A 26,720-nucleotide genomic window follows, 5' to 3' on the forward strand; every position below is an offset into this window, starting at 1 on the left:
GTCACTTACTTCCTCTTTGGTTACTAAAACTGTGGTCCAAACTCTCCAGTGAGGTGGAGATTAATCTTATTTGCAAAGAAAGCAAATCCATCATCATCAAGTTATATGTGTGATAATCCATCTATAACTAAATAAACTTAAGACTTGTAACAACGACTGAAACATTACAAAGATCAGGGCTTTCAGACTGGATAGTCCTGCCCCTCCTCCTCCGTCAACTTGCCATGTGACCCTGAACATGCCCTTTACCCTGTATGCGGCTTCAGTTTTCTAACCTATAATAGATCACTCTGCTCACCTTATGGGCCTGTTATAAGGAAGAGGTTGTGTATGTAAAGTGATCAGCAAATGTCAGTTTTATCTCCCTCCCCACCAGCTGTAGACACAGGAGCAGTAGCCCTTAAACACTTAGACTAACTGAGAAAATACCAGCAGGGGCTTCGTCACCTCTAAATAGCTCCCATAGCTACAAAGGCACAAACCTGACATCCTTACTCAAGCCGAGCTCACAGGGTGAATAAAGGCAGAATACACCCTCCCCCCACAATCAGGGCTGCCCCTCAGGGGACGTGGCTCATGCCCCATGGCTGCCCCTCAACTCCTAGGTGTGCCTGGCTCCGCCGCTGCACTGCTTCTAAACCTAGCTGGAGCCCAAACCCACACTTCCGAAGGTGGCCCTTGCCCACATCCTCACATCCAAGATTTCGTCACAGTGAAAGAAGATTAGCCCCTTCTATTTTCCTTCTCTCAACTCCCCTTCCTCCCTACCCCATCTAAGCTAGTAGTAAATTGTATTTCCCCCCCCGTAAGTGGGGAAATGGATTCCACTGATAAAAGCAAGTAGATCTGGGAATAATTAACAATATTTTGGGCAGTTAAACATGTTTCAAGGCTACACTGTATGTGTGGGCAGTGATGGTTTAAGAAGAGTTAAGCTTAGAAACTGCAGTGAAGATGCCCTTGCTGCTTTTTTTTACATTAATTCCCTTTGTCTGATATAAATTACAATAGCTGTTTTTTCTTCACCTGGTGTGGTCATTGCTGTGATCCAGACAATCTCTGAGTTTGAAAAGGAGATAGAGCTACTTCAAACACAGAAGCTCGACGTGGAAAAACACGTGCAGTCGCAAAAGCGGGAAATGAGAGGTAACAAAAATACGAGGCCCTGAGCCCGTGGGGTGCAGACTGAATTTATCATAATGGCACTGCTAAGGCAATGTGTCCTTTGATTGGCATGAGGCTGGTTGGCTAGCTGGCTGGTTGGATATATGGCAAGCTGAATAGCTGGTTGGCTTCATAGCTAGTTGGTTGTTTGGGTAGCTGGTGGGTTAAATGGCTGTAAGTTCCTTAGCTGATGGGATGGTTCACTGGAGACTCCGGGAAGCTAGAAAACTGGTCCCTAGAAAGGGAACAGAAGAGAAATCAGGCAAGAATGTAATTTATACCAGCTCTGCCTTTTTCTCGCAGAAAAGATGTCAGAGGTGACCAAGCAACTTCTTGAAAGCTATGACATTGCAGATGTGAGAAGCAGGTAATCATTTTTGCATTATCAGACATTTAGAAACATGTAACACATGAGAGAGATGGTAGATTTTCTTACCCTCCTTGTTTTCCAGGCTGTCTGTGGAAGATTTGGAACATTTAAATGAAGATGGAGAACTTTGGTTTGCTTATGAAGGATTAAAGAAAGCAACCCGGTGAGAAATGCCCCCCAGGGGTTCTTCCCCCCCACCCCGGAGATAATAGACTATTGGAAAGTCATGATAATCACTGGAAATATTTCTTTGAGAATTAAGTAATTGGTAATGAAGAATACTCTTTATGGGATAAAATGCTGGGTAATAAAACTCATAACCTATACAGGGAAAACTGATTATATCAAATAAGATAGCTAATGTTGCTGTAGATAAATAGGCATGTGTAAATTTAAGGAGCTTGCTACTTTTTTTTTTACATTAATAAACTTCATTTTTTAGAGCAGTGTTAGGTTTCCAGCAAAATTGAGCATTTCTCATATATCTCCAACCCCCACACATACTCAGCCATTATCAACATGTCCCAGCAGAGGTTTCATTTGTTAAAACTGATGAACGTGCACTGACACATCATTATCACTCATGGTCCGCAGGTTACATTAAGGTTCACTCTTGATGTTGTATATTCTATTGGTTTTAACAAATGTGTAATGACATGTGTCTTTACCATTGCTGCCTCACACAGAACGTATTTTTAACTATTAGAGTAAAAATGTGATTTTAATAATGCCTAAAATAATATTTCTTATTAACTGCATGTTAACACCACAGAATGCTTCCTAACTAGCTAGAAGGATTTTATAACTCTACGTTCCTAATTCCATAGCCTGTAACGTATACACATAAGTAAACTTTCTGTACTTAGCGCAGGGCTCCAGTTGTGGGTTTTCATAGTTGCTGCAGGTGCCCACACTCACAGTCAGCACAGCAGCGTGAAGACCATGTGGCTAATTTCTGGCCCCTCCTCTAACAGCGTTTTGGAGAGCCATTTCCAGTCCCAGAAGGATTGCTATGAAAAGGAGATTGAAGCTTTGAACTTCAAAGTGGTGCATCTAAGTCAAGAAATAAACCACCTGCAGAAATTATTTAGAGAAGAGAATGACATCAATGAAAGTATTCGTCATGAAGTTACCAGGCTAACGTCAGAAAACATGGTATGGCCCTCGCTGGCTTGGCTCAGTGGTTAGAGCGTTGGCCTGCCGACTGAAGGGTCCCGGGTTCAGTTCTGGCCAAGGGCATGTACCTTGGTTGCAGGCTGGGTCCCCAGGCCCAGGTCATGGCACATGTGGGAGGCAACCAATCGATGTGTCTCTCTCACATGGATGTTTCTCTCTCTCTCTCTCTCTCTCTCTCTCTCCCTCCCTCCCTCGTCTTCCACTCTCTGTGAAAAGCGATGGTGGGGGCGAAAATACCCTCAGGTGAGGAAAGAAAGAAAACAGAGTGGTCTCAGCCATGGGCGCTGGTTGTGGCTGCTGTTCTAGAGATGTTCTTCGTTGGAGCAATACTCAGTTTCTTGGCAATAGAACAGTGCATCAGACTTACGTTTTCTAGGAGTGAAATACTTGAGTCAGAAGAGAAACTATTAAATTACCCCAGGCTGGAGAGCACTTCGATTTGAGAGTGTGTGTTTTTTCCTCATAGGATAGGCCCAGATTCTCTGTGTGTGTGTATGTGTGTGTGTGTAAATCTATGTTTTTTTAAATCTAGCCCTAACCCCTTGGAAAGTGACCAAAAAACCCACATTAAGGTAAAAGAAAACTCTTAAGAGGGCCGTGCGTTCAAGTCAGTCTCCACTCGTGCTTATCTCACCTTTTCAGAGGCTTCCCCTTCCCTGATGCCCACTATTTCCCACGGGCATATTTTACATGTCTCGTCCTTTCTCCTAACTCGTGCCTACTGGCATGGAGAAAGGCTTTAGAAATCTCCCTCAAAACATAACCCTTTCTTGGCCCCACATCCCCTGCAGCCACCACCCCATTTCTGTGGGGTGTTGCCAGACTTCTCAATGGCCATCCAGCTGTGACCTCTCCACTCACCTCCCATTTGCTCTATGGCCACCCCATTTTGCCATGTGCCCCTGCCACTAACGAGTCTGTCTGCATCGAGCTGAGCACATAGGATTCATTTTCACCCTCATCTGTGTCTCTCAGCAACATTTGATGACTTAATCGTTCCCTCCCTTCCTTACTGTGCGGTGGCTCCCAGGACACCCCCTTCCCTAGGTTTCTCAGCCGCTTCAGGGCCGCCCCTTCTTGGCTTCTTCACTGCCCCCTCCTCCTCTCTAACTGGAACTGCTGGACGGCTCAGGTCTGCCTCAGTGGGCGAGGAGCTGTGGCCCTGGCACAGCAGAAACGTGTATTCCTCATTTGAACTTTAGAAGCGTGGGTGTTTTTATAAACTTGGACAACAGAAAAACCGTTTCCACTTGCCTGAGGGTGGAGGTGGTGGACATTGAAAAAACTATACAGGTCAACAAGGGCAAAGGACTGAGTAACGTACTGATGATTCCAGACCCCCACTCACCGAGCCGGCCTGGACTTCAGAGGGCACAGTGCAGCGTCCTCGAGGTGGTTCTCCTGCTCCTGGCTGAGGCGATGAGGCCTGGGTCTGGACCCGAGGCTGGCTGCCGCTTCCTCACGGCCCCCTCCCTCAGCCCAGCTAGAATCCTCACGCTGCCCCTCCCCAGACACTACCGCCCTCTCTCCAGGAGGGTCAGTGATGTGGGCACTGTGGCTGTGTGAGAGCTGCTTCCTCCGAGAGTGCTCGTATTTCTTATGATTCTATAGGTCTTGAGGTAAAAAATCATAATAGCAATCCAGCCTAATGTCTGCCGGCCTTCTTACACAGCTTCCTGGATGTCTGTTCTGTGGGGTTAAACACCTCGACAGTTTAGTTTGCTTCTGGCTAGCTCTGAGGTTTTAAAGTTCATAGATGAAAGTATTTTATATTCTAATATTTCTGATCCTTCTCTAAAGATGATCCCAGACTTTAAACAGCAAATTTCAGAACTGGAGAAACAGAAGCAAGATCTTGAAATCCGCCTGAATGAGCAAACTGAAAACATGAAAGGTAAGCGGACCCTTATGGACCTGCTTTCAGAAAAGTTTCCTCCATGCAGGAAATGACAGAAAGTCATCATACCCATGTTCTCAAACTGACTTTCCCTGGGGCCAGGCTTAATATGTGAGAAGTGGGCTGGGTGGAGGGTGCTATAAGGTATATGGTCATTGAAAGGGGGAAGTTGCCTACAAGCTCTGGTGATTGGTGCCAAGTGGGAGTGCAGGTCCCAGTGTTGCTCAATAGTCCTGCTTTTATTTTTTTATTTTATTTTATTTTATTTTATTTTATTTTATTTTATTTTATTTTATTTTATTTTATTTTATTTTTTAAATATATCTTTATTGATTTCAGAGAGAAGAAAGGAGAGGGAGAGAGAGAGATAGAAACATCAATGATGAGAGAGTCATTGATCGAGCCCACAACCTGGGCATGTGCCCTGACCAGGAATCGAACCCCGATCGCCTGGATCCTAGGTCGACGCTCAACTGCTGAGCCACGCCCGGCTGGGCAATAGTCCTGCTTTTAAAGAGAAGCCATTTTTATGTGAAATAAACAATTTTATTGAACTATCACAACTTTTCAATAATGGCTTAAAAATATTTTAAACATTGTTTACATCAAACAAAACCAAGTCTCTACCTGGATACAGCTTAGGACCCGTGACAACCATAAATAGGACCAAGCCCAAGTCAGAATCCAGTTATATCACCCCCAAAGTACTGATAGTTCTTCTCACTGTAGGAAAACTAGAAGAATTATCTAACCAGTTGAATCGCAGTCGAGAAGGAGGAATGCAAAGAAAGTAAGTGTTGACATGTGTTACCTCACGTTCATGCTTACGTCATGCTTTTCTTTCCTGAAACTGTGGGAGATACCAAGATATGCTATTAAGCTAAAAAAGCAAGGTACTAATTAAGGTATATATTAGCATTCAAATATGAAGAAAAGGATGCATGTGTGCACACACACATACACACAGACACACACTTGTGTGGGAGAATGTACAAGAAACAAAACAAGACATTATTGCCTCCAGGGAGGGTAGCTGGGTGGCTGATGCACAGCGGAGGGGAGGAGACTGACTTTTCACTGTATGCACTTTTAAGCCCTTAGAATATTATACCACGTGGACATGGATTGTTCAGAATGTTAATTTAAAAAGTGATTGTGTGAGAGAGGACATATTTTCTCATAGCAGATCATTTAGGGTCAAGCTTAAAATCCCTGTTGATAGAGAATCTTCACTGATAAGCCCCTCAGATTTATATCCTGACCAGCACAGCCTCTGCCTGGTGCCCTAGAGGAGCTTTGTGAGGACAGTGTTCTGTTAGCTGCCAGCTGGTTCAGATACTTAATTTTCAGAGCAATAGATGGACAGTACGGCCCAGAGAGCATTTTTTAGTCATGTGACTTCATTGGTAGGATTAGGATGAAATGAGTGCCCAAACATTAGGAAAGTGATGAAGCACCATTTGGGAACTCTTTTTTTTTTTTTAATTTATTTATTTTTCAATTATAGTTGACATACAATATTATATTAGTTTTAGGTGTACAACATAGTGATTAGTCATTTATATACCCCGATAAATCTAGTGACCACCTGACGACATACATGGTTATTACAATATTATTGACTATATTCCCTATGCTGTACTTTACTCCCGTGACTATTCTGTAACTCTCTTGATGAGCTCCCTCTTTTCCTCTGATTCCTGGCTTTTTGAGTGTCTGGTCTCCAGGCTGTTTACAAAGAAGATAACCATCAAGCTTTTGGTCATAAGGGTGTGAGTGGGTGCTGATGTCCCTTGGAAGCAGTCAGGGGTGTAGGTGTAGGTGTAGGTGAGGTGGGAGTGAGAATCTCTTGCAGGTTAATGAGATGGGAGCAGTCCATAGACAATTTTATATCCCAGTCCTGGTCTCTTCCCACCCCCTTCTAGGACTCCCTTATTCAGGTACTATTTACACATAAATTGGCCAAAGTATTTTTCTGTCTTTGGAAATAGTAGTGCTTGTTATGACAATGAGTGACTTCTTCATGACGGTCAAACTGATACCAAACTTCCTCTCTCCTTTTCTCAGGACCATAGAAGCCCCAAATGAAATACACACCAAAGAGAAAGAGAATCTGGTTGGTAAGATTCAAGACATGCAGGAGGCCAGTGAGCACTCGAAGAAACAGTTTGAAACTGAAAGTGAAGTGGAGAGCAGCTTCCAGCAGGAAGCATCCCGGCTCACTATGGAAAACAGGGTGCGGAGTTTACTAAATTGTTGATAAATGACTGCCTGCCTGTGTGCAGACGTCACAGAAAGGGGGACAGGCCACCTAAAGCATACGACGAACAGCTTTAGACCAAAGCCACAGTCAGAACACTTTGTTTCCTATTACAAAAAATAGGTGGTCTCTGAGGCTGAGCCCACTGCCGGGGAGGCTCAGGGCTTCCGGGGAAGTGCCTGATAGTGAAGGGAGGTGGAAGGATCGATGAGGGGTGCAGTGGTCCTGAGCACTGTCCCATGGGCGGCACCCATCTGCTTTGACAGTACCCATGTGTTCTCCTGGGGGTATGTCCTTCCTACAAATTTCATAGTAAAAATGTTCTATGAAATGATCATGGTAGTAGTAGACAGCAGACTTTAAATCATTAAAGTCTTCATCAAATTGAAAAGGCCCTTGTCAAAATGAAATTTGGCAACTCTATGTTAGTCCCCAGTACTTCTTTTGAAATTTTATTGGTGTGTGAAACCTACAAGACTGAGAAGCACCAAAGTAGCAGGTAGAGTGCTTTCCTGGGGGCTGGAAACTCTCAGGCGCCATCCTGGCCTGGAAGCCTCTAAGACTGTGACCAGGGGAGGGCTCACCAGGGCAGTGGGCAGCTGGACAAGCCCACAGACTCTGCTCCCCATTGTCAGGGCCTCCCATTTTCTGTCTCACAGGAAAACCATCATAGAGTAAAATTGTATTTTATAGTGTCCGGATTTCATTTTGAAGAGTAGTTCTATCTAAAAAGAGGAATCCAGGAATTTAACATTTAACAGGAAGTAACAGTTTCCAGTCAGGGGCACCCAGATGGTGGCCATCTCTTTTCAGGGGGATACAACTTCCTCAGAGAATAGGCTCCTCAAATCACACCAAATAAACAGCTGTCCATTGAACATGTGTGAGAGGCCATCCTACTGGCCTACGTTTCCCTGAGGTCTCAATTGGGGCCAATGGTATTGTGGGCAGGTCACGTATATGTTGCACATCTTGTCCCGTGTGAATGAACTGTCATTCCCTAGCTGTGAGTGTGTGGCCCTGGGCATGTGTCAGTCCCTAATTGTGTGGGATTTGTGTTTGTTTCTGATGCTCCAGGAACAGTGAGATCCCACTCAGTGTCCCTTCTCAGGAGCCCCCCATGTGTGGCTCTGTTCTTAGATAGGGATGGGCCACCCCTGCTGATTCTACAAAGCACTGAGCTGGAGAACAGTTATATCTATGTGTGCGTTTTTTGGTTTTGTTTTTAAATTTTTTTTATATGTCTTTATTGGTTTTAGAGACAGGGAGAGGGAGAGAGATAGAAACATCAATGATAAGAGTCATTGATTGGCTGCCTCCTGCACGTCCTCCTCTGGGGGTCAAGCCCGAAACCTGGGCATGTACCCTGACCTGGAATTGAACCTTGATCTCCTGGATCATGGTTCGTCACTCAACTGCTGAGCCACGCCAGCTGGGCTGCCTACATGTTTTATATCTACATGTTCATTCCAACAAACTATTCCTAAACCAATGAGGAGCCTCAGTGTTACAAATGAACAGATGAATTTGCCACAAAGGAATATAATTCCTGTATGTTAGGTGGTAAATTTTACCCACAAGTGAGGGTTAACTATATTAGTTTCCTAGAGCTCCCATAACAAATTGTTGCAAACTGGGTGGCTTAAAATGATAAAAATTTGTTCTCTCATACTTGTAGAGGCCTGAAGTCCAAACTCAAAGTGTTGGCACAGCCACACTTCTCCAGAGTCTCTAGAGGAGACGACTTCCTTGCCCCTTCCAGCTCCTGGTGACACCTGACATTCCTTGGTTTGTGACAGCATAACACCAATCTCTGCTGTATTTGCATATGGCCTCCCCTCTGCATGTCTCTATGTGTCTTACTCTCTGTTACAAGGACAGTCTCATTGGATTTGGAGCCCACCCTAATCTAGTGATATCATATTGATCCTTGGTTTAGTTACAACTGCAAAGACCCTATTTCCAAATAAGGTCACATTCAGGGGCTTTACATGGACATGAATTTTGAGGGAACACTATTTAATCCCATATGTGATCCTTTGAGTCAAAGAAAATCTTTATTAAAAAAGAAATAATAAAAAAACTTTTAGTGCTCATCTCACTATCAAAGAAATTCAAAATTAAAACTAGATATTTTTGCCTCTCAAATAATAGAGATGTTATGGTGCTGGTGAGAGTGTCTTGCGGTGGGCACTGCCGTACGTGGTTTCTGGGAATATAAACTGGTGTAAACTTTCTCAGGAAATATATTCCCTTTGACTCAGTAATGCAAACTCTAAGATTCTATTCCTAGGAGTAGTCAGATATGTGGACAAAGATTTTTGTGCAGAGTGTTCATAATGCTATTAATCATAACAAAAAAGGGGGGGATAAAGTGAATGTCCAGGAATAGTGGGTAGGTTAAATAATTGTATATTATATGACATCCATTAAAATGATGGTTTGGGTATATTATCAGACATGGGGAAATGTCTGCAATATAATTAGAGAAAAGTAAAGTCTATAAAACTTCATATGCAGTATGATCCCAATTTTATAAAACATGTATGTGCCGTATTAGAAAAAAAAGAAAGGAATGAAATAAAATGAAATGTGAGCTGTGCTTTCCTCCAGATTATAGATTGATGGGTGACTTTTTAATTTTTAGACATACAATAGGATAGGCTCAAATTAGAGAGAAGACACTATATCCACATCCCCACTTGAAAGGCCAGATAAAATTCTGAAGGTGTTTAGCCAGGGACACGGACCGTAGCAGGGGAGAGGTGGCCACAGGGTAGAAAGAGCACAGCTTCCCTTTGCCCCAGGAGTCCCAGAGGGCACAGGACAGCAGGGACTCTGCATGGTGGACATTGCTGAACTGGAGGAGCCTGAATCCTTCCTGTGCCAAAGCCCTTGGGATTCAGGAAGAACCTAAACATTCTTGGCCCTTTATAGGGAATCTTTATAGGAATCCTAGACTCTCCCAGTTCTTGGGCCAAATCAGCCTGGGCAAGGCTACTCCTTTTCAGAAGGAAGGGCAAAGCCAACCCCAGTCTCTGAAGAGCTTCTCTGCCTCCAGCTTCTGACATTCAGAGTGCTTATTTCCGCACATTCGTAGTTTTTAGTTATTTACAATGGGCGTCACTTTATTAAGGGGAAAATAGATCAAGGTGAGTGTGGTCTATCCACACAATAGGATATTATTCAGTCACACCAAGGAATGAAGTACTGATACAAGCTATGTCATGGATAAACCTTGAAAATGTTGTGCTAAACGCAGGAGGCCAGACACAAAGTTATATAGAAACAAAAAGTAGATTCGTGGTTGCCAGGAGCTGGAAGGGAATGGGAGACTAGGGTTTGGCGGCTAAAGTTACAGGCTTCTTTTTGGTAAGATGAAAATGTCCTGGAATTGGATAATGGTGATGATTACACACAGACTATATAAAAACCATTGAGTTGTATAGTAAACTTTAAACTGTATGAATTCACAAAATATATAAATTTATGTATTACCAAAATACAAATTTAGATGCTTCTAAGCTAATGTCCTTTTTTCTTTTGATCTCTGTAGGATCTCGAAGAAGAGTTAGACATGAAGGACAGAGTGATTAAAAAGCTACAAGATCAAGTCAAGAGTCTAACTAAGACAATTGGAAAAGGTAGGAAAAATAACATTCACTTTCTTATTTCTTGAACTTTCAGCTAAGGTCAACATGCGTTGTTGAAGTGTTTATTTTTTGATGTGGCCCAAAGTCTTTGAAATCTAAAGAAATGATTCTCAACTGGTGGGGTTTGGGGCTCAGTGATGGCTAATGGAAAGAAAGATCCTTTGAGGGAGGCAGATCACTCACCACCCCTAAGATAATACCATGTCTGTCCTTCCCAACCCCCCATTATGTCCCCGTTGTTGGAATGGATGAATGCACTGCCATCTCTGGATAAGGACTTCCAAAATGTACCTCCCACTCCTCACCTCTTTTCCAGAGTCTCAGTCCCTTTTGCCTCTAAAATTACCTGCTTTGCCTTTCTGTGATCACCTCCAGTTCAATATGTCTGAAGTGGAATGCATCAGCTTTCCTTCCTGTATTGGTTATCTATTGCCATATAACAAATTACTCTAAATTTAGCAACTTAAAACAACAAACACTGTGTGTTGCTACGCCCAGTCTCTGAGGGTCAAGAATCCAGAAGCAGCTTAGCTTGGTGCTTCTGGCTCTGAGTCGCAGTCAAGTCGTCAACTGGGACACAGTCATCTGAAGGCTTAACTGGGGCTGGAGGATCTGCTTCCAAGCTCATTCACACAGCTGTTGGCAGGAAGGCAGTATCTCTTGAACACTGAATAGGTGGCATTGGCTTCCAGGCTTCCTGCAAAGAATATGCCCAGATATAAGTCGTCACACTCGAGAATCCCCAAGGTCTGCTGTCCTTATCGGATACTCCTGCTTCGTTTATTGTTCTTCCTGGTCCAGATGTAATTTACCAATCAGAGGTCATGCTTATCATAAATAGTGTTGCTTAGTAAAACAGTTGACACTCTACCTTTATCAGTCTCTGGGGGAACAGAGCTAGTAAGTGAAAAGAGAAATTATCATGCAGTAGGAAGAGAGTTCTGGAACGTTATCTGCAACTACCTTCTTTTTCATCCACCAAAGGCTACTCACTTTTCTTGGCCCAGCTGGAGTGCTACCTCCTTTAAGAAGCATTTTCAACAGTTGCAGTTCACCTTGTGTGAATTCTTATGACCCCTGTATTAATTTCCTATGGCTGCTGTAACATCACCACAAAATTAGTTACTTAATAGAACACAGACTTATTCTTTTACAGCCCTGGAAGTCAGAAGTCCAGAATGGTTTTCACTGTGCTAAAATCAAATGTCGGCTGGGCGGTATTCTTTCTGGAGCCTTCAGGGGAGAATCCATTCCCTGGCCTTTTCCAGCTTCTAGACACCACCCACATTCCTTGGCTTGTGCGCCCCTTCCTCCATCTTCAAAATCAGCAGCATAGCATCTCTGAAATCTTTCTGACTCTCTAACTTCTGCTTCTGTCATCACACCTCCTTCTCTCAAACTTAGTGACTTAAACAAAGGGAGAGGGAAAGAGGGAGGTAGAAACATCAATGATGAGAGAGTCATTAATATCAGCTGCCTCCTGCACACCCCCTGCTGGGGATCGAGCCCACAACCCGGGCATGTGCCCTGACCAGGAATCGAACCTCAATCTCCTGGATCATAGGTTGATGCTCAACCACTGAGGCATGCCAGCCGGACAGAATTTTTTGTTGTCTTAAGTCACTAAGTTTGTGTTAACTTGTTACAGCACATAGGACACTAATACAGTCCCCTCAGGGCCATGCAGTTTGGTACTTTGCACACCAAATGTTTCATGAATCTTGCTTCCTTGACTAGAAGGAAGCAAGATCTTGAAGACAGGAGCTACATCTTAGATCACTTTCACATCCCAAGAGTGCTAGATTCGTACCAGGCGCTCATAAGGATTTCTCTAAGGATGACTCAGCCTTTTCAGCAGCAGCTATACTCACTGATATACTCACAGATGAGAATCACTACCAGAAGAAATTCTTCAGCATTCAAGAAAATTTCCATTTATCTGAAATCCCCAGAAGTTCATGTGCAAACCAGTCAGAATGGGATAGAAGGAGATAGAATAGTCCCATTATAAAGCCTATGGAAGTTGTTTTTGTATCTTTAACTGATTGTTTACGTCTGTCTACAGCCAATGATGGGCACTTGTCCTCGGGGCCCAAGGAGTACCTCGGAATGCTGGAGTACAAGACCGAAGATGAGGACAAGCTCATTCGAAACCTCATTCTTGGTAGTGAAGCCTGGAACTCTGAATGTTTGCTTTATCTTTAAGGATGCGAACATCAGGCACTGCCACAGTCCGGGCAGTCGCTTCTCTTCCTTTATTGCTTCTTGCTCCAGCCCAGAGCTTCTCAGCCTCAGCCATGTTGACCAGATAATTCTTTGTTAGGGGGCACTTTGCATTGTAGGATATTGAGCAGCATCCTTGGCTTAGCCAGTAACAACTTCTAGTCACGACAATAAAAATTATCTCCAGACATTGCCAAATGCCCCCTGGGGGTACATTGCCCACAGCTGAGAAGCACTGTCCTAACCTCCTCCCAAGTCTAATCATAGGGCCTGGATAGAAGACACATCTCCACAGCTTTGGGCCTTACACAGGATCCATGGTGGGAATGGGTGTGGCTCCTGTGCTCTGACTCCTGCTGAAAAAGTTATTTGCTGGCAATATGAGTGGGGGTTCCCAGCAACACCTCAGTTATAGGAATATCCCATGTGTATGCTCAAGGGTTGGTGGTCTTAGCACCAATGGGACTAGACTGTCTTCACCATGAAAACCACATGCCTCTTTATCAACTGGACCCAAGATCTCAAAGCAGAAAGCCAGTGTGTACTTACTTCCTCTTTGTCTAGGTGACCCCCTCAGAGCCAGGAGCACCCTTACCTTTTCCTTTCCATCCTCACCAGTGAACAACTTTAGGGCCTCTTTTTTGTTTGTTTTTTGTTTTTTTGTGTGTGTGTTTTTTTAAATATATCTTTATTGATTTCAGAGAGAGGAAGGGAGAGGGAGGGAGAGAGAGAGAAACATCAATGATGAGAGAGTCATTGATCGAGCCCGCAACCCGGGCATGTGCCCTGACCGGGAATCGAACCCTGGCCGCCTGGATCCTAGGCCGATGCTCAACCGCTGAGCCACGCCCGGCCGGGCAGGGCCTCTTTTTTGTTCCCCAGTTGCCATGCAGCCATGGGAAGGTTTTTGTTTGCTTATCTTAATTTGTTCTGGAAAGTTTCTCTCTCCTCTTCACTCCGTCTCCCCACCATTCTCTCCTCTCCAAGGCCTGCAAGGTCTCCTCTGCGGGACTGTTGTGCTCCTGTTTCCAGATCCAAGACAGGTGCATGTGATCGCTGAGATCGTGTTGCACCCTCATCATAAAGGCTGGGGTGGGGACGCTTGGAACTGCAGTTCCTCTCTTACCCTGGAGATCTGAGATCCAGGGTCTCCACATCAGGGGAAAGATACTTTGCAAATGAGAAGTAAGAAGGTAGCACCTGAACATTTTTGCCAAAAGAAGAGCCAAACTGAATTCCTCAGAGAGAAAGATACCCCTGTGCATTCAGGCATTGTTGCATTGGGTACAGAAAAGCAGACATCCCCCGGCCCATAGTCAGAGGTTCCTTAGGGGGAGAGCGGGCCGCCAGCAGTCATCCTCATGCACTCTTTCTGCCGCAGACTTGAAGCCCCGCGGTGTGGTGGTGAACATGATCCCCGGGCTGCCGGCTCACATCCTGTTCATGTGTGTGCGCTACGCAGACTCCCTCAATGATGCCAACATGCTCAAGTCCCTCATGAACAGCACTATTAATGGCATCAAGCAGGTGGTGAAGGTAGGAACTGCCTTTGACATTGGCCCTTGGAATTACAGGTACTTCAGGAACATCTATAGAACGACCAGATGCCCATCCTTCACCTCCAGGCTTTGGTGAACCACAGGATTCCTCCAACCAGTTTGAGTCCCAATCAGTGAAAGAAGCCAAGTTGTTAGTAAAAGACAAGTTAGGTCAAGGATCCCCAAGGGTGGGGATCTGCCATAGACCTCGAAGCCTTACCTGTGAGACTACAACCTGGTAGCCACCCGCTCCCCCACTACTTCTGTCCCCTCAGGGTGTCCTGGCTGTGAGGAGTACGTGTCTATTGATGTAAGAAGTGTGGATGGTGAGGAATGGGAAGGCCTGAAAAATCACTCATCTGTGGCTCTCCCATCTAAAACCACATATGCACTCCTAGTCCCCTCAGCAGCAAAGACGAGCTGCGTGTTAGTGAGGAAGCAGTAAAATGTGGATCCAATATTTTCATTCTCTTTCCATAGGACAAGCAGTGTTTGATGCTGGGATATATGTGAATTTTTAGTTCTGAAAGGTCCTGTCTCACTTTTAGCAAAATATATGTCCTAGTAGAGTCATGAGTAATTAAGTCCTATTTTATATACCTAGGAAAAGAGAATAGAAGCAGTGGGTGCATGAGAGGTTAGAGTCGTTCTCCCCCCCCCCCCCCTAAAATTTTGTACCAAGAATTCGTTAGGAGTTAAGAGTAGAAAATTGGCATTTGTTTGGTCCTGGGTCCGTTATTGTCTTTGTCTTAGCAGTAGCCACCAGGGTGTTCTAGGAACACTCCCACAAATTGATATTTTCCCTGCCCATATTTCCATAAATTGGGTTTTCTTAGGACACACTTGCATTGTGTCCCAGGATGCAGGCACATAGTATTTGCCCCATCTTGCTGCACTGGAATGTTTAAATATTTAGAAACCAAAAGATGCATGACACAAGGAGTCTAAATAATTTCTCATCAGCATCTTTCCTCTCAGCTTCCCCAGCAGCCCCTGTCCTCTGCCTTTGTTGGTGCCCAGGACCTGCCCCTTCCTCCCCAGTGCACCGCACATTAAAGCAACCCTCACTTGGCCCCACACCCGTAGCCTCGGCACCTTTTCCTCTCCCCCCACCCCCACTGACTGCCAAAAGCACTTAAACTAGTGCTCTCCACCAGTTCTCTTTTTCACCCCTTGCAATCCGCCTTCTACCCCTATCACTCCACAAAAAGATCACCAGCGATTCCTCTTGCTAAATCCAGTGGTATCACCCTAATTTTTATTCTCCTCAAAAGGACTCAAGCAGTAGCACCATCTCTTTGAAACCCTTGTGCCTCATCTTTCAAGTCCCAGGACTTTTCCAGTGTTCCTTTCGCCTCTCTGATCACCACACCTTTGCCTCCTCTGCTTGTTCCTCTTCATCCTGCCCTTCACTGGGGGTGTTCTCCCCAACAGTCCTGGACCCTGAGCTCTTGTCTGTCCAACCCTTTCAAGAAGGACCATCCTCCCTCTTCTCTCAGGAGCTTCTCTCAGCTGCCCTGGTTTCCCATCGTCTCTCCATTCTCTGAGAGACGATGGAGGCATCTCATGTGGGCACTCGGCCACCTAATTACTGTGTCCTATATATGTGTCCATTCTCCCCGCTGAGTGTGAACTTTGGAGGGCAAGGACCGAGGCTGACAATTCTCTGGCATTCCTGCCGTGCCTGCTTTAAGCTTCATACCCAGTGCCATGACCTTACAGAAAGACTGCAAACCGTAACCTGCTAAATACATAGAAGGGCCTATGTTATAGTACAAATTCAACAAAGGCTTTAGTGAATGAAAGAATTCATTTTGGACAAAAGACCCTAACTAAGCAAATAGTAAGATAAGTCTTGGCTCAGAGGCGCCAGTAATCACCAATTCCACCTTTGTCTTTTTTTGTTTGTTTGCTTTTAAGGACCATTTAGAAGACTTTGAGATGCTGTCCTTCTGGCTTTCCAACACTTGTCATTTCCTAAACTGCCTGAAGCAGTACAGTGGAGAAGAGGTAGGGATGCTGTGCTCTGCACCGACTGCTGGTCTAGCACCGCCTCACGAGCCAGCGCTCACTGTGGGGCTAGGAACTGGGACACCCAACTCCAGGAACAGCCTCTGCAGCCACTGGCTTTCCGGCCTCCTCCTCACCCAGGAGGCCGACCTCATCTCACCAGAAGTCACAAGCAGAAGACTTCTGGAAAGTGGTTTAGACATTAGTCATGGTACTAAGCCTCAGTTTCCTTGAGTTTGAAATCAATGGGGTAGATTAGATGACTTTTAAGTTTCTTTCTGGTTGTGAAATTCTGAATTTTTCGTATTATGACTCTAAAATACAACCCTTAGTTCAACATGCCTGTTTCTTCAGAGCTGTTCTCCCTGTAAGATTCTGGTCATTCATCCATAGTCTGTAAACCCTTTGCCATTTTGACTTTGCTTCTGAGGGCTGACATCATAAAGGAGTTTTCCACCTTCCTCACAGAGCAAAATTTCATTGGCCGAATAATAACAAAATGGCTTTTGGGGCTTTCACTGCTCTCCAAAATAATTGCCCCATTTTGTAAAATGTCCCACCAGTGGTGTATGGAGTATCCAGTGTCTCATACCTTCACCAACACTTGGTATTGACATACATTATTTACCGATTTCATGGGCATAAATTAACGTCTTATTGACTTAAATTGAAATTATTTGATCACAAGTGAGATCAAGCATCATTTCATTTGCTTATCGGTCATTTGGGTTTCCATTTATATTGCCTACTTACATCCATTCCTTTCTTTTCCGTAGGGGTGATTTTTTCTTCTTATTTATGGAGATCTTTATATATTATGGGTAGATTGTGTCATGTCTTCTAATTTTCTTTATGGAGTCCTTTGCCATACACAATTTTTGAATTTTTATGTACTTAAATCTATTCTATCCTTTTATGTTATATGTGTTAAGAAAGTCTTCCCTACTCTCAGATCTTGAAGATATCTTCTTACTTTCTTCTAAACTCTTATAATTCAAATTTAGAGTTTACAATTATGCTTTTACCTATCCAAAATTGGTGTGGTTAACTATTCTACATCAATTTGCGAGGTAATGATCTCATATCTTCTTCCACATGGCTAGCCAATTGTCCCAGTGAAGAGAAAAAAAAAAAAAGTATTCCTACTGGATCTATAAAACAAAGGAGAAATAAGTAAAGAAGATCCGAGCTCTGACTAAAAGGAATACCAACATGGGGAGGGGGCACAGACCGTCCACTTAAGAAAAAGTGGCACCTGTAAGACACTAATGGAAGAGGGTATTATATTAACAACAGAATTTACTTTTTGATTCTATATTTGCCCCCTTCAACCATGTGTACAATGCTCTTTTCCCAGCCTGTCTTTTCATTTGCTATATTTTTATTTCTAAAGTTTTAATGGTTCTTTTTCACCTCTGCCTTTTATCATGATGTCCAATTCTTCTCTTAATGTTTTCTTTTCCTTCTATCTCTTTGAACATGTTAAACATATTGTATTAGTCTGCTTGGGCTGCTATATACAAAATACCATAGACTGGGTGACTTCAGCAACAGAAACTCATTTTCTCTCAGTTCTGGAGACTTGAAGTCCAGACCAAGATGCCAGCAAGGTTGGTTTCTGGTGAGACCTCTCTTCCTGGCTTGTAGACGGCCGCCTTCTTGCTATGTCCTCACATGGCCCTTCCTCTATACATGAGGGCGGAAAGAGATTGAGCTCTTTAGTGTCTCTTATTATAAGGACACTAATCCTGACAGATGAGGGCCTACCTCATTTGACCTTAATTACTTTCTTAGAGGCCCCATCTCTAAATATAACCACACTGGAGGTAAGGGCTTCAACATATGAATTGGGGATCAGTGGGAGACATGAACAGTCAGTCCATAACACACATTTTATAATATTTCAGATTAGTCTATAATCTGTAATTATAAAGTTATTAATCTCATTTATCTATTGACCTCTTATAGCAGTTTGTTTCCTTGGGTGCTTTGCAGTTTTTTCTATGAGCTTCCATGGGAGTGGGTTTCTACTGTGGTTTACAGTTCTGGGGGCACATATTTATATGAGGAGTAGGCAGTACAGTGACCTTTAGTTAGTTATAGAACATAAGTGCTACCGAACATCAAGAACGTGTTTGATACAAATCAGACATTGAGTTTTAAGGCATGGGATTTTAGTAGAAGCTGATTATATCATTTGTAGAGAAGGTATTTTCATTTTCTTCATGTCTATATTATTTTAATATTTATATGCCCAAAATTACTTTCAGGAATTCATGAAGCATAATAGTCCACACCAGAATAAGAACTGCTTGAACAATTTTGACCTGTCAGAATACAGACAGATTCTTAGTGATGTGGCCATACGAATATATCATCAGTTCATTATTATAATGGAAAAAAACATTCAACCAATAATAGGTAAGAAAAGACTTGATAACCAAAAATATTTATAGTAGCATTGAAACCTTAAAAAATAAATCAGGTGTATGGAATGCGTGGTTACAAAGAATATAATTTTAAAACCAAGAATATTGAGTTGTGTGTATGTCTACTTTTTAATTCTTTGACTGCTTGAAACAATTACATATATAAAAGTACATGGTTCATAGTTTTCTTTCTGTAAGGGTGATTGACCCTGAATGGAAAACCTTGGGAAATTGCTGCTACTCATGCGGCTAATCATGGGTCCTAGTCAAGTATTTTTGAAATCCGAAAGTACCTCTCAAATTCTTATATACTTCCTTCAATTTTCTGAAATGTAAACACTTTAGGCTTTAAATGGCTCCAGACCATGAGTTATTATGCTAATCTACTCTCATTTGGGTGATTTTGAAAGAAGAGGCTCCAAGCCCAGACATGGGCTGCTGTCTGTCCCCATCCACCCCATACAGCCTGGTGCTCCCCAGTCCTTGATTCTCTTACTTTCTTTGTCACAACTACACCCACTGCTAACTGTTGTAGAAAATGCCACACCCCCTGAAGCACAGATACAGGCAGTGAGAAATGCCCTCTGGTTGCCCCACTGTGTGTGCGAGAGGAGCTCCCGTTTCCCTCTGCAGTGCCGGGCATGCTGGAGTATGAGAGTCTGCAGGGCATCTCCGGCCTGAAGCCCACGGGCTTCCGCAAGCGGTCGTCCAGCATCGATGACACGGACGCCTACACGATGACCTCGGTCCTGCAGCAGCTGAGCTACTTCTACAGCACCATGTGCCAGAACGGCCTGGACCCTGAGCTGGTGCGGCAGGCTGTGAAGCAGCTGTTCTTCCTGATCGGGGCCGTCACGCTCAACAGCCTCCTCCTGCGCAAGGACATGTGCTCCTGCAGGAAAGGGATGCAGATCAGGTAAAACCATAACCACCGCCACCTCCAGAAGCTGCCGGAGACCATGCTCATGAAGCCTGAGGCCACGCACTCCCGCCCCCCTTCCACAGGAGCTGCAGTGCCGGGCGGGGGACGCAGGATGTCCAAGATGACTCTTAGACCCTGGCGTGCCTGCCACCTGATGCGCAGCCCCTCCTCCCGTCACTCCACCCCACAGAACTGTTCATATTTCCCTATTATTCTTTTAATTTCTGCAGAATTTGTAGTGATATCCCCTCTTCTGTTCCCATATGGATAATCTGTGTCCTTTTTTTTGCTTAGTCAGTCTTGCTAAAGTTTAATCAAATTTACTGATATTTTCAAAGAACCAGTTTTTTGTTTCATTGATTTATTTTATATTTAATTGATTTCTGTTATTGTCTTTATTATTTCATTCCTCCTGCTTACTCTGGATTTATTTTGCTCTTTTTTCCTAGTTCCTTAAGGTAGAAGCTTTGATTATCGACTTTGAGACCTTTCTTTTCTAACACAAGCACTTAATGCTATAAATTTCTAAGCATTACTTTAATTATATCCCTCAAATTTTGTTATGTTGTATTTCCATTTTTATTCAGTTCAAAGCCTTTTCTAATTTCCCCTGAGTTTTACTCTTTGACCCACAGATTATTTAGAAGTATACTGTTTAATATCCAAGGGTTTATGGACTTTCTTGTTACCTTTCTTTTATTGATTTTTAGTTTAGTTCCATTGTGGTAAAAGAACATAGTTTGTCAGCTAACTCTTAGAAACAGAAGGTAGGATGATGTTGCCTTGGGGCTGAGGAGAGGGGAAGGGGAGTTGTTATTTCATGCATATGGAGTTTCAGTTTTGCAAGATGAAAATGTTCTAGAGATCTGTTGCACAATCATTTTGATTAGTGTTTTCATGTTATATTTTTCATCCTTTTACTTTTAATCTACCTATATCATATTTGAAGTAAGTTTCCTGGAGGCAGCATATATTCGGATCTTTCTTAAAATCTAGCCTGACAATCTATGCTTCTTAATTGGGGTGTTTAGACCATTTTAATTTAATATAATTATTGATATATTTATATTTAAGTCTATCATTTTATTGTTTTCTATTTCTTCCTTTTTGGTTTTTATTTCTCTGATATCTTTTTTTTTTTTTTTGACATTTTTTGGCTACCCTTTTAAATTTACCTATTGCATTTCTACTGTATCTTTTTGTCTTTTTTAATGGTTGCTCTAGGAATTGTAGTATACATACATAACTTTTTCAGGCTATTTAGAATCCACATCTTACCATGTCAAGTAGAATGTAGAAACTTACCGTCACATAGGTCCCTTTGTCTTCTCCATTTTATGTTGTTGTTGTCTTGTGTATTATACCTACATACATCAAAAACTACCAAACAATGTTGTAACTTTTGTTTTAAACCATCCAACACATTCTAAAGAACTCAATAGGAGAAGAATAGTCTATTATATTTACCCAGTTATCTCCCATTTCTGTTATTCCTTCCTCATTCCCGAGTTCCAAGTCTCATTTTCCCCCCAAGTCTTATTTTTATATCATTTCCCTTCTGCTTGAGGAAATTCATTTAGTAGACCTTTTAGAGCAAGTCCACTGACAATTAATTCTCTTAGTTTTCTTTCATCTGAAAATGTCTTCATTTCACCTCCATTCCTGATATATATTTTTGCAGGCTATAGCATTCTGGGTTGACAGTCCTTTTTTTCCATCACTTTAAAAATGTTTTACTTTTTTCTGGCTTTCATGGTTTCTGATGAGACATGCACAATCATTTGAATGATCATTTCCATACAAGTAATGCATAGTTTTTCTCTGATTGCTTTCAATGTTTTTTTTCTTTGTCTTTAATTTTCTGCAGTTTGATTATGATGTGTCTGAGTGTGGGTTTCTTTGGGTTTAACCTCCTTGGGATTCTCTGAGCTTCTTGGATCTGTAGGTTTGTGCATTTCACCAAATTTGGGACATTTCCAGTTTCTTCGGATATTATGTCTGCATCATACTTTCTCTTTTCCTTCTGGAACTTTGATGACACAAATGTTAGACCTTTCATTATTGTCCCATGGGTCCCTAAAGTTCAGTCCATTTTTTCAGGGTTTTTTTCTTTTTCTGTGCTCTTCAGATTGGATGATCTTTATTGATCCCTTCAAATTCACTGACTCTTTCCTCTGCCGTCTCTATTCTGCTATTGATCCTATTCAGTGAATTCTTTTATTTCTGTTACTGTATTTTTCATGTCTAAATTTCCATTTTTTCATATCTTCTATTTCTTTTTCTAAGACTTTCTACCCTTTCATTTATTTCAAGATAGTTTGTCTTTACTTTTCGGAGTATTTTTATTATGGCTTCTTTAAAGTCTTTGTCACGTAATTCCAACATCTGTGTTATCTCAGAGTTGGACATCTGTTATTTAAATATGAGTTGAGATTTTCTTGGTTCTTTATATGCCAAGAACAGATGTTCCTCAATTTACGATGGGGTTACATCCTGATAAACCCATTATAAATGGGAAATGCATTTAATACACTTAACCTACCAAATATCATAGCTTACCCTAGCTTACCTTAAGTGTGCTCAGAACACTTACATTAGCCTACAGTTTGGCAAAATCATCTAACACAAAGCCTATTTTATACTGGCTTGACTATCTCATATACTGACTATCTCAAAAACGGAAAAGAAATCCGTTTTTATACCAATGTAAGTCTTTTCTTCAAATATCACTATTCCTTTCCTTTAATAGATTTTCAAGGCTATTATTGACTATTTTAATAGATTACTTGATTTTATGAATTATTGCAGTTGTTGTTCTTTGCTCAGATTTTCCCCAAAGTTTATAGTTCTTACAGCCCCTCACCCTAGACCTTTATGATCCTTTGAACAATGAATCATGGTCCTACCCCTCATGTTACAAATGAAGGAACTGCTGTCCCATGGTGCTGGTACCCTCAGTGAACTCTGGTACCCTCTCATGAAACACTAGGGGATTCAGCACCCTTCTCTAGCATGTCCTATATGGATGACCCACTGTTCTCTGCCCCTCTGGTTTTTACTCCAGGTGCAACATCAGCTACTTAGAAGAATGGCTTAAAGATAAGAATTTGCAGAACAGCTTGGCCAAGGAAACTTTGGAACCTCTGTCTCAGGCAGCCTGGTTGCTTCAGGTCAAGAAGACCACAGATAGCGATGCCAAGGAGATCTACGAACGCTGTACCTCACTGTCTGCTGTGCAGGTAACCAGGCTTGCTGAATGTCTCCCTGATCTTCACCAACAGACCTTATCAGTGTCACCTTTTCTGGCCTAGCCAGCCATGAGGTGCACTTGAGTCTCTATGTGCTTTGGGGGAGCATAGCATCTCCCATAGCCCACCCTCTTATCTAATAAACAGTTATAAAATACTAACTCTAGGTCTTAAAAACACAAAAGTGCATATGACACATTCCCTGCTCACTAAACTTACAGATGTGCCTGGGGGCTGGGGGAAGGGGAGGCTGAAAGTGGAGAACTGTCTTACTGTCATTTAATTATGTGATCTGTCTTTGCTCCCTTCCATGTTCTTCTCACCTTGTTTTCTTTTCTTGGAAAGGAATAGCACATGTTCCTAGAGCCCAATTACAGTATAAAAGAGCTACCCATGGTTCCCAGCTGTCCCAAAGCTACCAGAACTGTTATTTCATGGGCAGAGCTGTCTTTTTCATGGTCTAACACCATCTTCTGAATGGTTTGCAGATCATAAAGATCCTGAATTCATACACGCCTATAGACGACTTCGAGAAAAGGGTGACTCCATCCTTTGTTCGCAAAGTACAGGTGAGATCCTTAAGAATGTGCCTTTTAATTTTTAGTGTAAGAAAGTGATATTTAATAACATCACAGAAATCCAGGATTAAAGTACATTCACCAAATATGCACCCAGACATAGCAGCAGGACCTTTCTCTGTCAGGTTCCCTGGTTTTCAAAACCCATGTTGGCCCTGTGGGAAGGGAATGAAAACACCAGACATAACTCACATTCTTCATTCCCTCAGTGGGTCTTGTTTCTGACCAGCCTTTGAGTGTTATGCAGCTGAGCAGAGGCTGAGTGGAAACAGGGACCTGTGTACCCGTCTTTCTTATTTTAATTTTGAAAGTTTCTTCCCCAGTGAACTAGGGCAGCAGTTCTCAGAGTTTGGTTCAAGGATCCCTGGGGGTCCTTGAGACCCTTTTGGGAGGTTTGCAAATTCTTCCTTTTTCCAATTACATGTTTTTATGAGGCCAACCTTTTTTTCTTATATTTCAACCAAAATAATGAATCGCAATGGGGTGAATGCAGGAGCAGATCTGAGATTCTACCTATCACATTAAGTCAGACATTTAAAAGATTTACAAAAATATAAGACAATGCCACTTCTCACTAATCTTTTTGTTTCCAAAATATATTTCTTTTCTTTTTTTTTTTAAATATATATCTTTATTGATTTCAGAGAGAGGAAGGGAGAGGGAGAGATAGAAACATCAGTGATGAGAGAGTCACTGACCGGCCGCCCCCTTCATGCCCCTGACTGGGTATTGAGCCCGCAACCCGGGCATGTGCCCTGACCGGGAATTGAACCCCGATTGCCTGGATCTTAAGTCGATGCTCAAACACTGAGCCACTCCCGGCCAGGCTTAAAATATATTTTTTAAATAAAATTATATGAAAATGTGTTGGGTTTGTTCTTGTTATTTTAATGAATGAGCACATTTTAAGTTATTGCTGTAATTACTAATACAGTAAATATCAACCCATATGCACAAAGGCTCTTGGAGTCTTCAATCACTTTCAAGAGTATAAAAGGGGTCCTGAGACCAAAAACGTTTGCAAATCACTGAATAAAAAAAGATGAGTATGATAAATATTTAATACTTGAGATCCACTCACATTTGGGCTTAGAACTGTGCCACGAGAACAGATAAGAAGAGGAAATGGATCGATTTAGTCAGTCCGTCCTGTGGGAAGTTGACTTCTGGAGTGAGACAGAGCAAGGAACTTTTCATGAGAGGTGATCTGAAGTCCTGGCCGCACCATTCCACCTTAGAATTGTGCTAGTACAAAGCTCTTTTGTGTGTTACCTCACATGAGTTTGAAAGGAGGGTTTTGCTTGGGAGAGAGGTGTGTTTTCCTCACTCCTGACTTCCAGATGGCACTGAAGCAGGATGCATGCGTGTCCTGATTCGTCCCCTGGTTCTCATTTCAGGCTCTCCTTAGCAGCCGCGAGGACTCGGCACAGCTGATGTTGGATGCCAGCTATGTCTTCCAAGTCGTGTTTCCATTTACACCCTCCCCCCATGCTCTGGAAATGATCCAGATCCCCAGCAGTTTCAAGCTGGGCTTTCTTCGGAGACTATAGCAGGAAGAGGGAATAAATGCACTTCCCCTCAAAAGCTAAATGAAGGTCAAATATGAGGGATTTGGCTTCTTAATGGGAACTGGAAATGCTCTAGTGTGTGACTTAAGAAAGAAAATAAGAACTCTCCCAAATGGGCCACATCTCCTCTCACTTACAGTGATGGTGTTGCTACTGTCATTTTGCAAAAATTAACACACACCAGCTGTGGCCTTGTCTAGCTTTGGAATCTCAGCTGGCTTTTACTAGAATTCCTGGCAGCTCCTAGTTTCTTCCAGGTGTCTCTTCATCTTGATCTGTCTTGTGACAGGGCTCCACCCAGAGGAGCATAAGATCCAGGGACGCAGTATCTCCCCAATTTTCTAAAGATCATATGAAGCCTGAGTACATTTATGAAGCCACAGTGGGGTCCAGGGCTGAGTCTTCCAGAAAATAATAAATAATCCCATTTGGCCACAGAGGCCTGCCCTAAGTCCTCTCACCCCATGCCTGTTTGCCGGGGGGGGGGAGGGGCGACTGCAGATCCAGTGACTCTTCTTACTAAAAATGCTCCTGCATAAAAAATATTTATTATTTTAGATCCCCTCTAATTTTTAAGAGAACATTCAATCTGAAATGAATCATGTGAAGTATTTTATGTATGTATCTATTTAAAACCAACATATTATTAAAGCTCAGTTGCCATACCATTCATCATCTTCTGTGTCAACCCAACATCTCTTTACATTTCATCTGCCAACATATTTAACATCATTTTTCATACAATAACTTTTTTAAACTAAGTTTAAAAAGACAACCTAAATGATTTTCTCTGTCTTATCAGCCATTCAAATATGTTTTAAAATTTTCTCATAAAAATAACTGAAGAATTATGCTAGTTTCCTCCTTTTGAGAAGTCTGTTTCCCAAGTTTTATGGAAACTTATTATTCTTTGTCCCCCTACCTCCTCATTCCTTACTCTCAGATCATAAAGTGTCATTTGATAAGCCCTCCTTGCCTTTGGCCTGTGGCCCCAATGCCCTTTGCAACATCCCAAGAATCCCAACCAGCCCTTCTGTTTCTAACAGAGTCACAGGCAATAGGAGTGATTCTGTCACATAGACATCTACCTTACAAGTAGAAATAATACATGATTATGAAGCAACGTCCTAATAATATGTAATAATGCCTTTTCATATTATGAGTAGTTTATTTAGACACATTGTATATGAAGAAATAAAAAGTAGAACTTTGTAATATTTTAATCAGTGAAATAAATTCCCATATGAATTGGATCAGGTTCTTTTAATTGCTAGGAGATTATATTTTTCTTAAGTACACAAGTTTTAATGCCTTTCTTTAAGGTCATACTTAAAGATGCTGGAATCATTGCAGAGACATAATATCTCATAAAATGTACATAAGAATTCTTAGAGAGGAAGCAAATATGCCCTCAGTCCTGGCATCTTCGTGGGCTTCCCAGACCATGCCAGAATGAGTTGGCCAGGTTTCTGATCCGTACCATGGCCTTCTCCATGCCCCTTCCAGGCCTTCCCTATGCCACGAGGAGCCCATCTCGCTTCCTTTTCAGCTCCCATAACTCGGGTTTGTGCCTGTTCTACAGCACTGACCCTCTGCTGTAAGCCCATAATGTTGCCCATCTCCCCTGCCGGCCTGTGGGGTCCTGGAGAGCAGGCCCACACCCTCCTCAACCCTGCGTTCTTCT

The 26,720-nt window shown here is 42.5% G+C and overlaps 1 protein-coding gene across 1 annotated transcript in view; it reads left to right on the forward strand.

Annotated features, from left to right (window-relative positions):
* Positions 1 to 26,521, forward strand: part of MYO5C (myosin VC) — an 82,962-nt gene extending 56,441 nt beyond the window's left edge. Inside the window, exons 26-41 of the mRNA XM_087821401.1 lie at positions 1,053 to 1,146; positions 1,468 to 1,531; positions 1,617 to 1,697; positions 2,509 to 2,689; positions 4,511 to 4,604; positions 5,337 to 5,397; positions 6,675 to 6,843; positions 10,424 to 10,511; positions 12,586 to 12,684; positions 14,125 to 14,279; positions 16,202 to 16,291; positions 18,562 to 18,712; positions 19,354 to 19,636; positions 22,707 to 22,881; positions 23,379 to 23,459; positions 24,866 to 26,521. Coding sequence (XP_087677527.1) covers positions 1,053 to 1,146; positions 1,468 to 1,531; positions 1,617 to 1,697; positions 2,509 to 2,689; positions 4,511 to 4,604; positions 5,337 to 5,397; positions 6,675 to 6,843; positions 10,424 to 10,511; positions 12,586 to 12,684; positions 14,125 to 14,279; positions 16,202 to 16,291; positions 18,562 to 18,712; positions 19,354 to 19,636; positions 22,707 to 22,881; positions 23,379 to 23,459; positions 24,866 to 25,018 — 2,019 coding nt within the window. The 3' untranslated portion in view covers positions 25,019 to 26,521. The remainder of the gene's footprint in view (positions 1 to 1,052; positions 1,147 to 1,467; positions 1,532 to 1,616; positions 1,698 to 2,508; positions 2,690 to 4,510; positions 4,605 to 5,336; positions 5,398 to 6,674; positions 6,844 to 10,423; positions 10,512 to 12,585; positions 12,685 to 14,124; positions 14,280 to 16,201; positions 16,292 to 18,561; positions 18,713 to 19,353; positions 19,637 to 22,706; positions 22,882 to 23,378; positions 23,460 to 24,865) is intronic.
* The last annotated feature ends 199 nt before the right edge of the window (positions 26,522 to 26,720 follow it).

This window comes from Miniopterus natalensis, chromosome 1 (assembly GCF_054644295.1).
Source record: "Miniopterus natalensis isolate mMinNat1 chromosome 1, mMinNat1.hap1, whole genome shotgun sequence".
Classification (NCBI taxonomy): Eukaryota; Metazoa; Chordata; class Mammalia; order Chiroptera; family Miniopteridae; genus Miniopterus; species Miniopterus natalensis.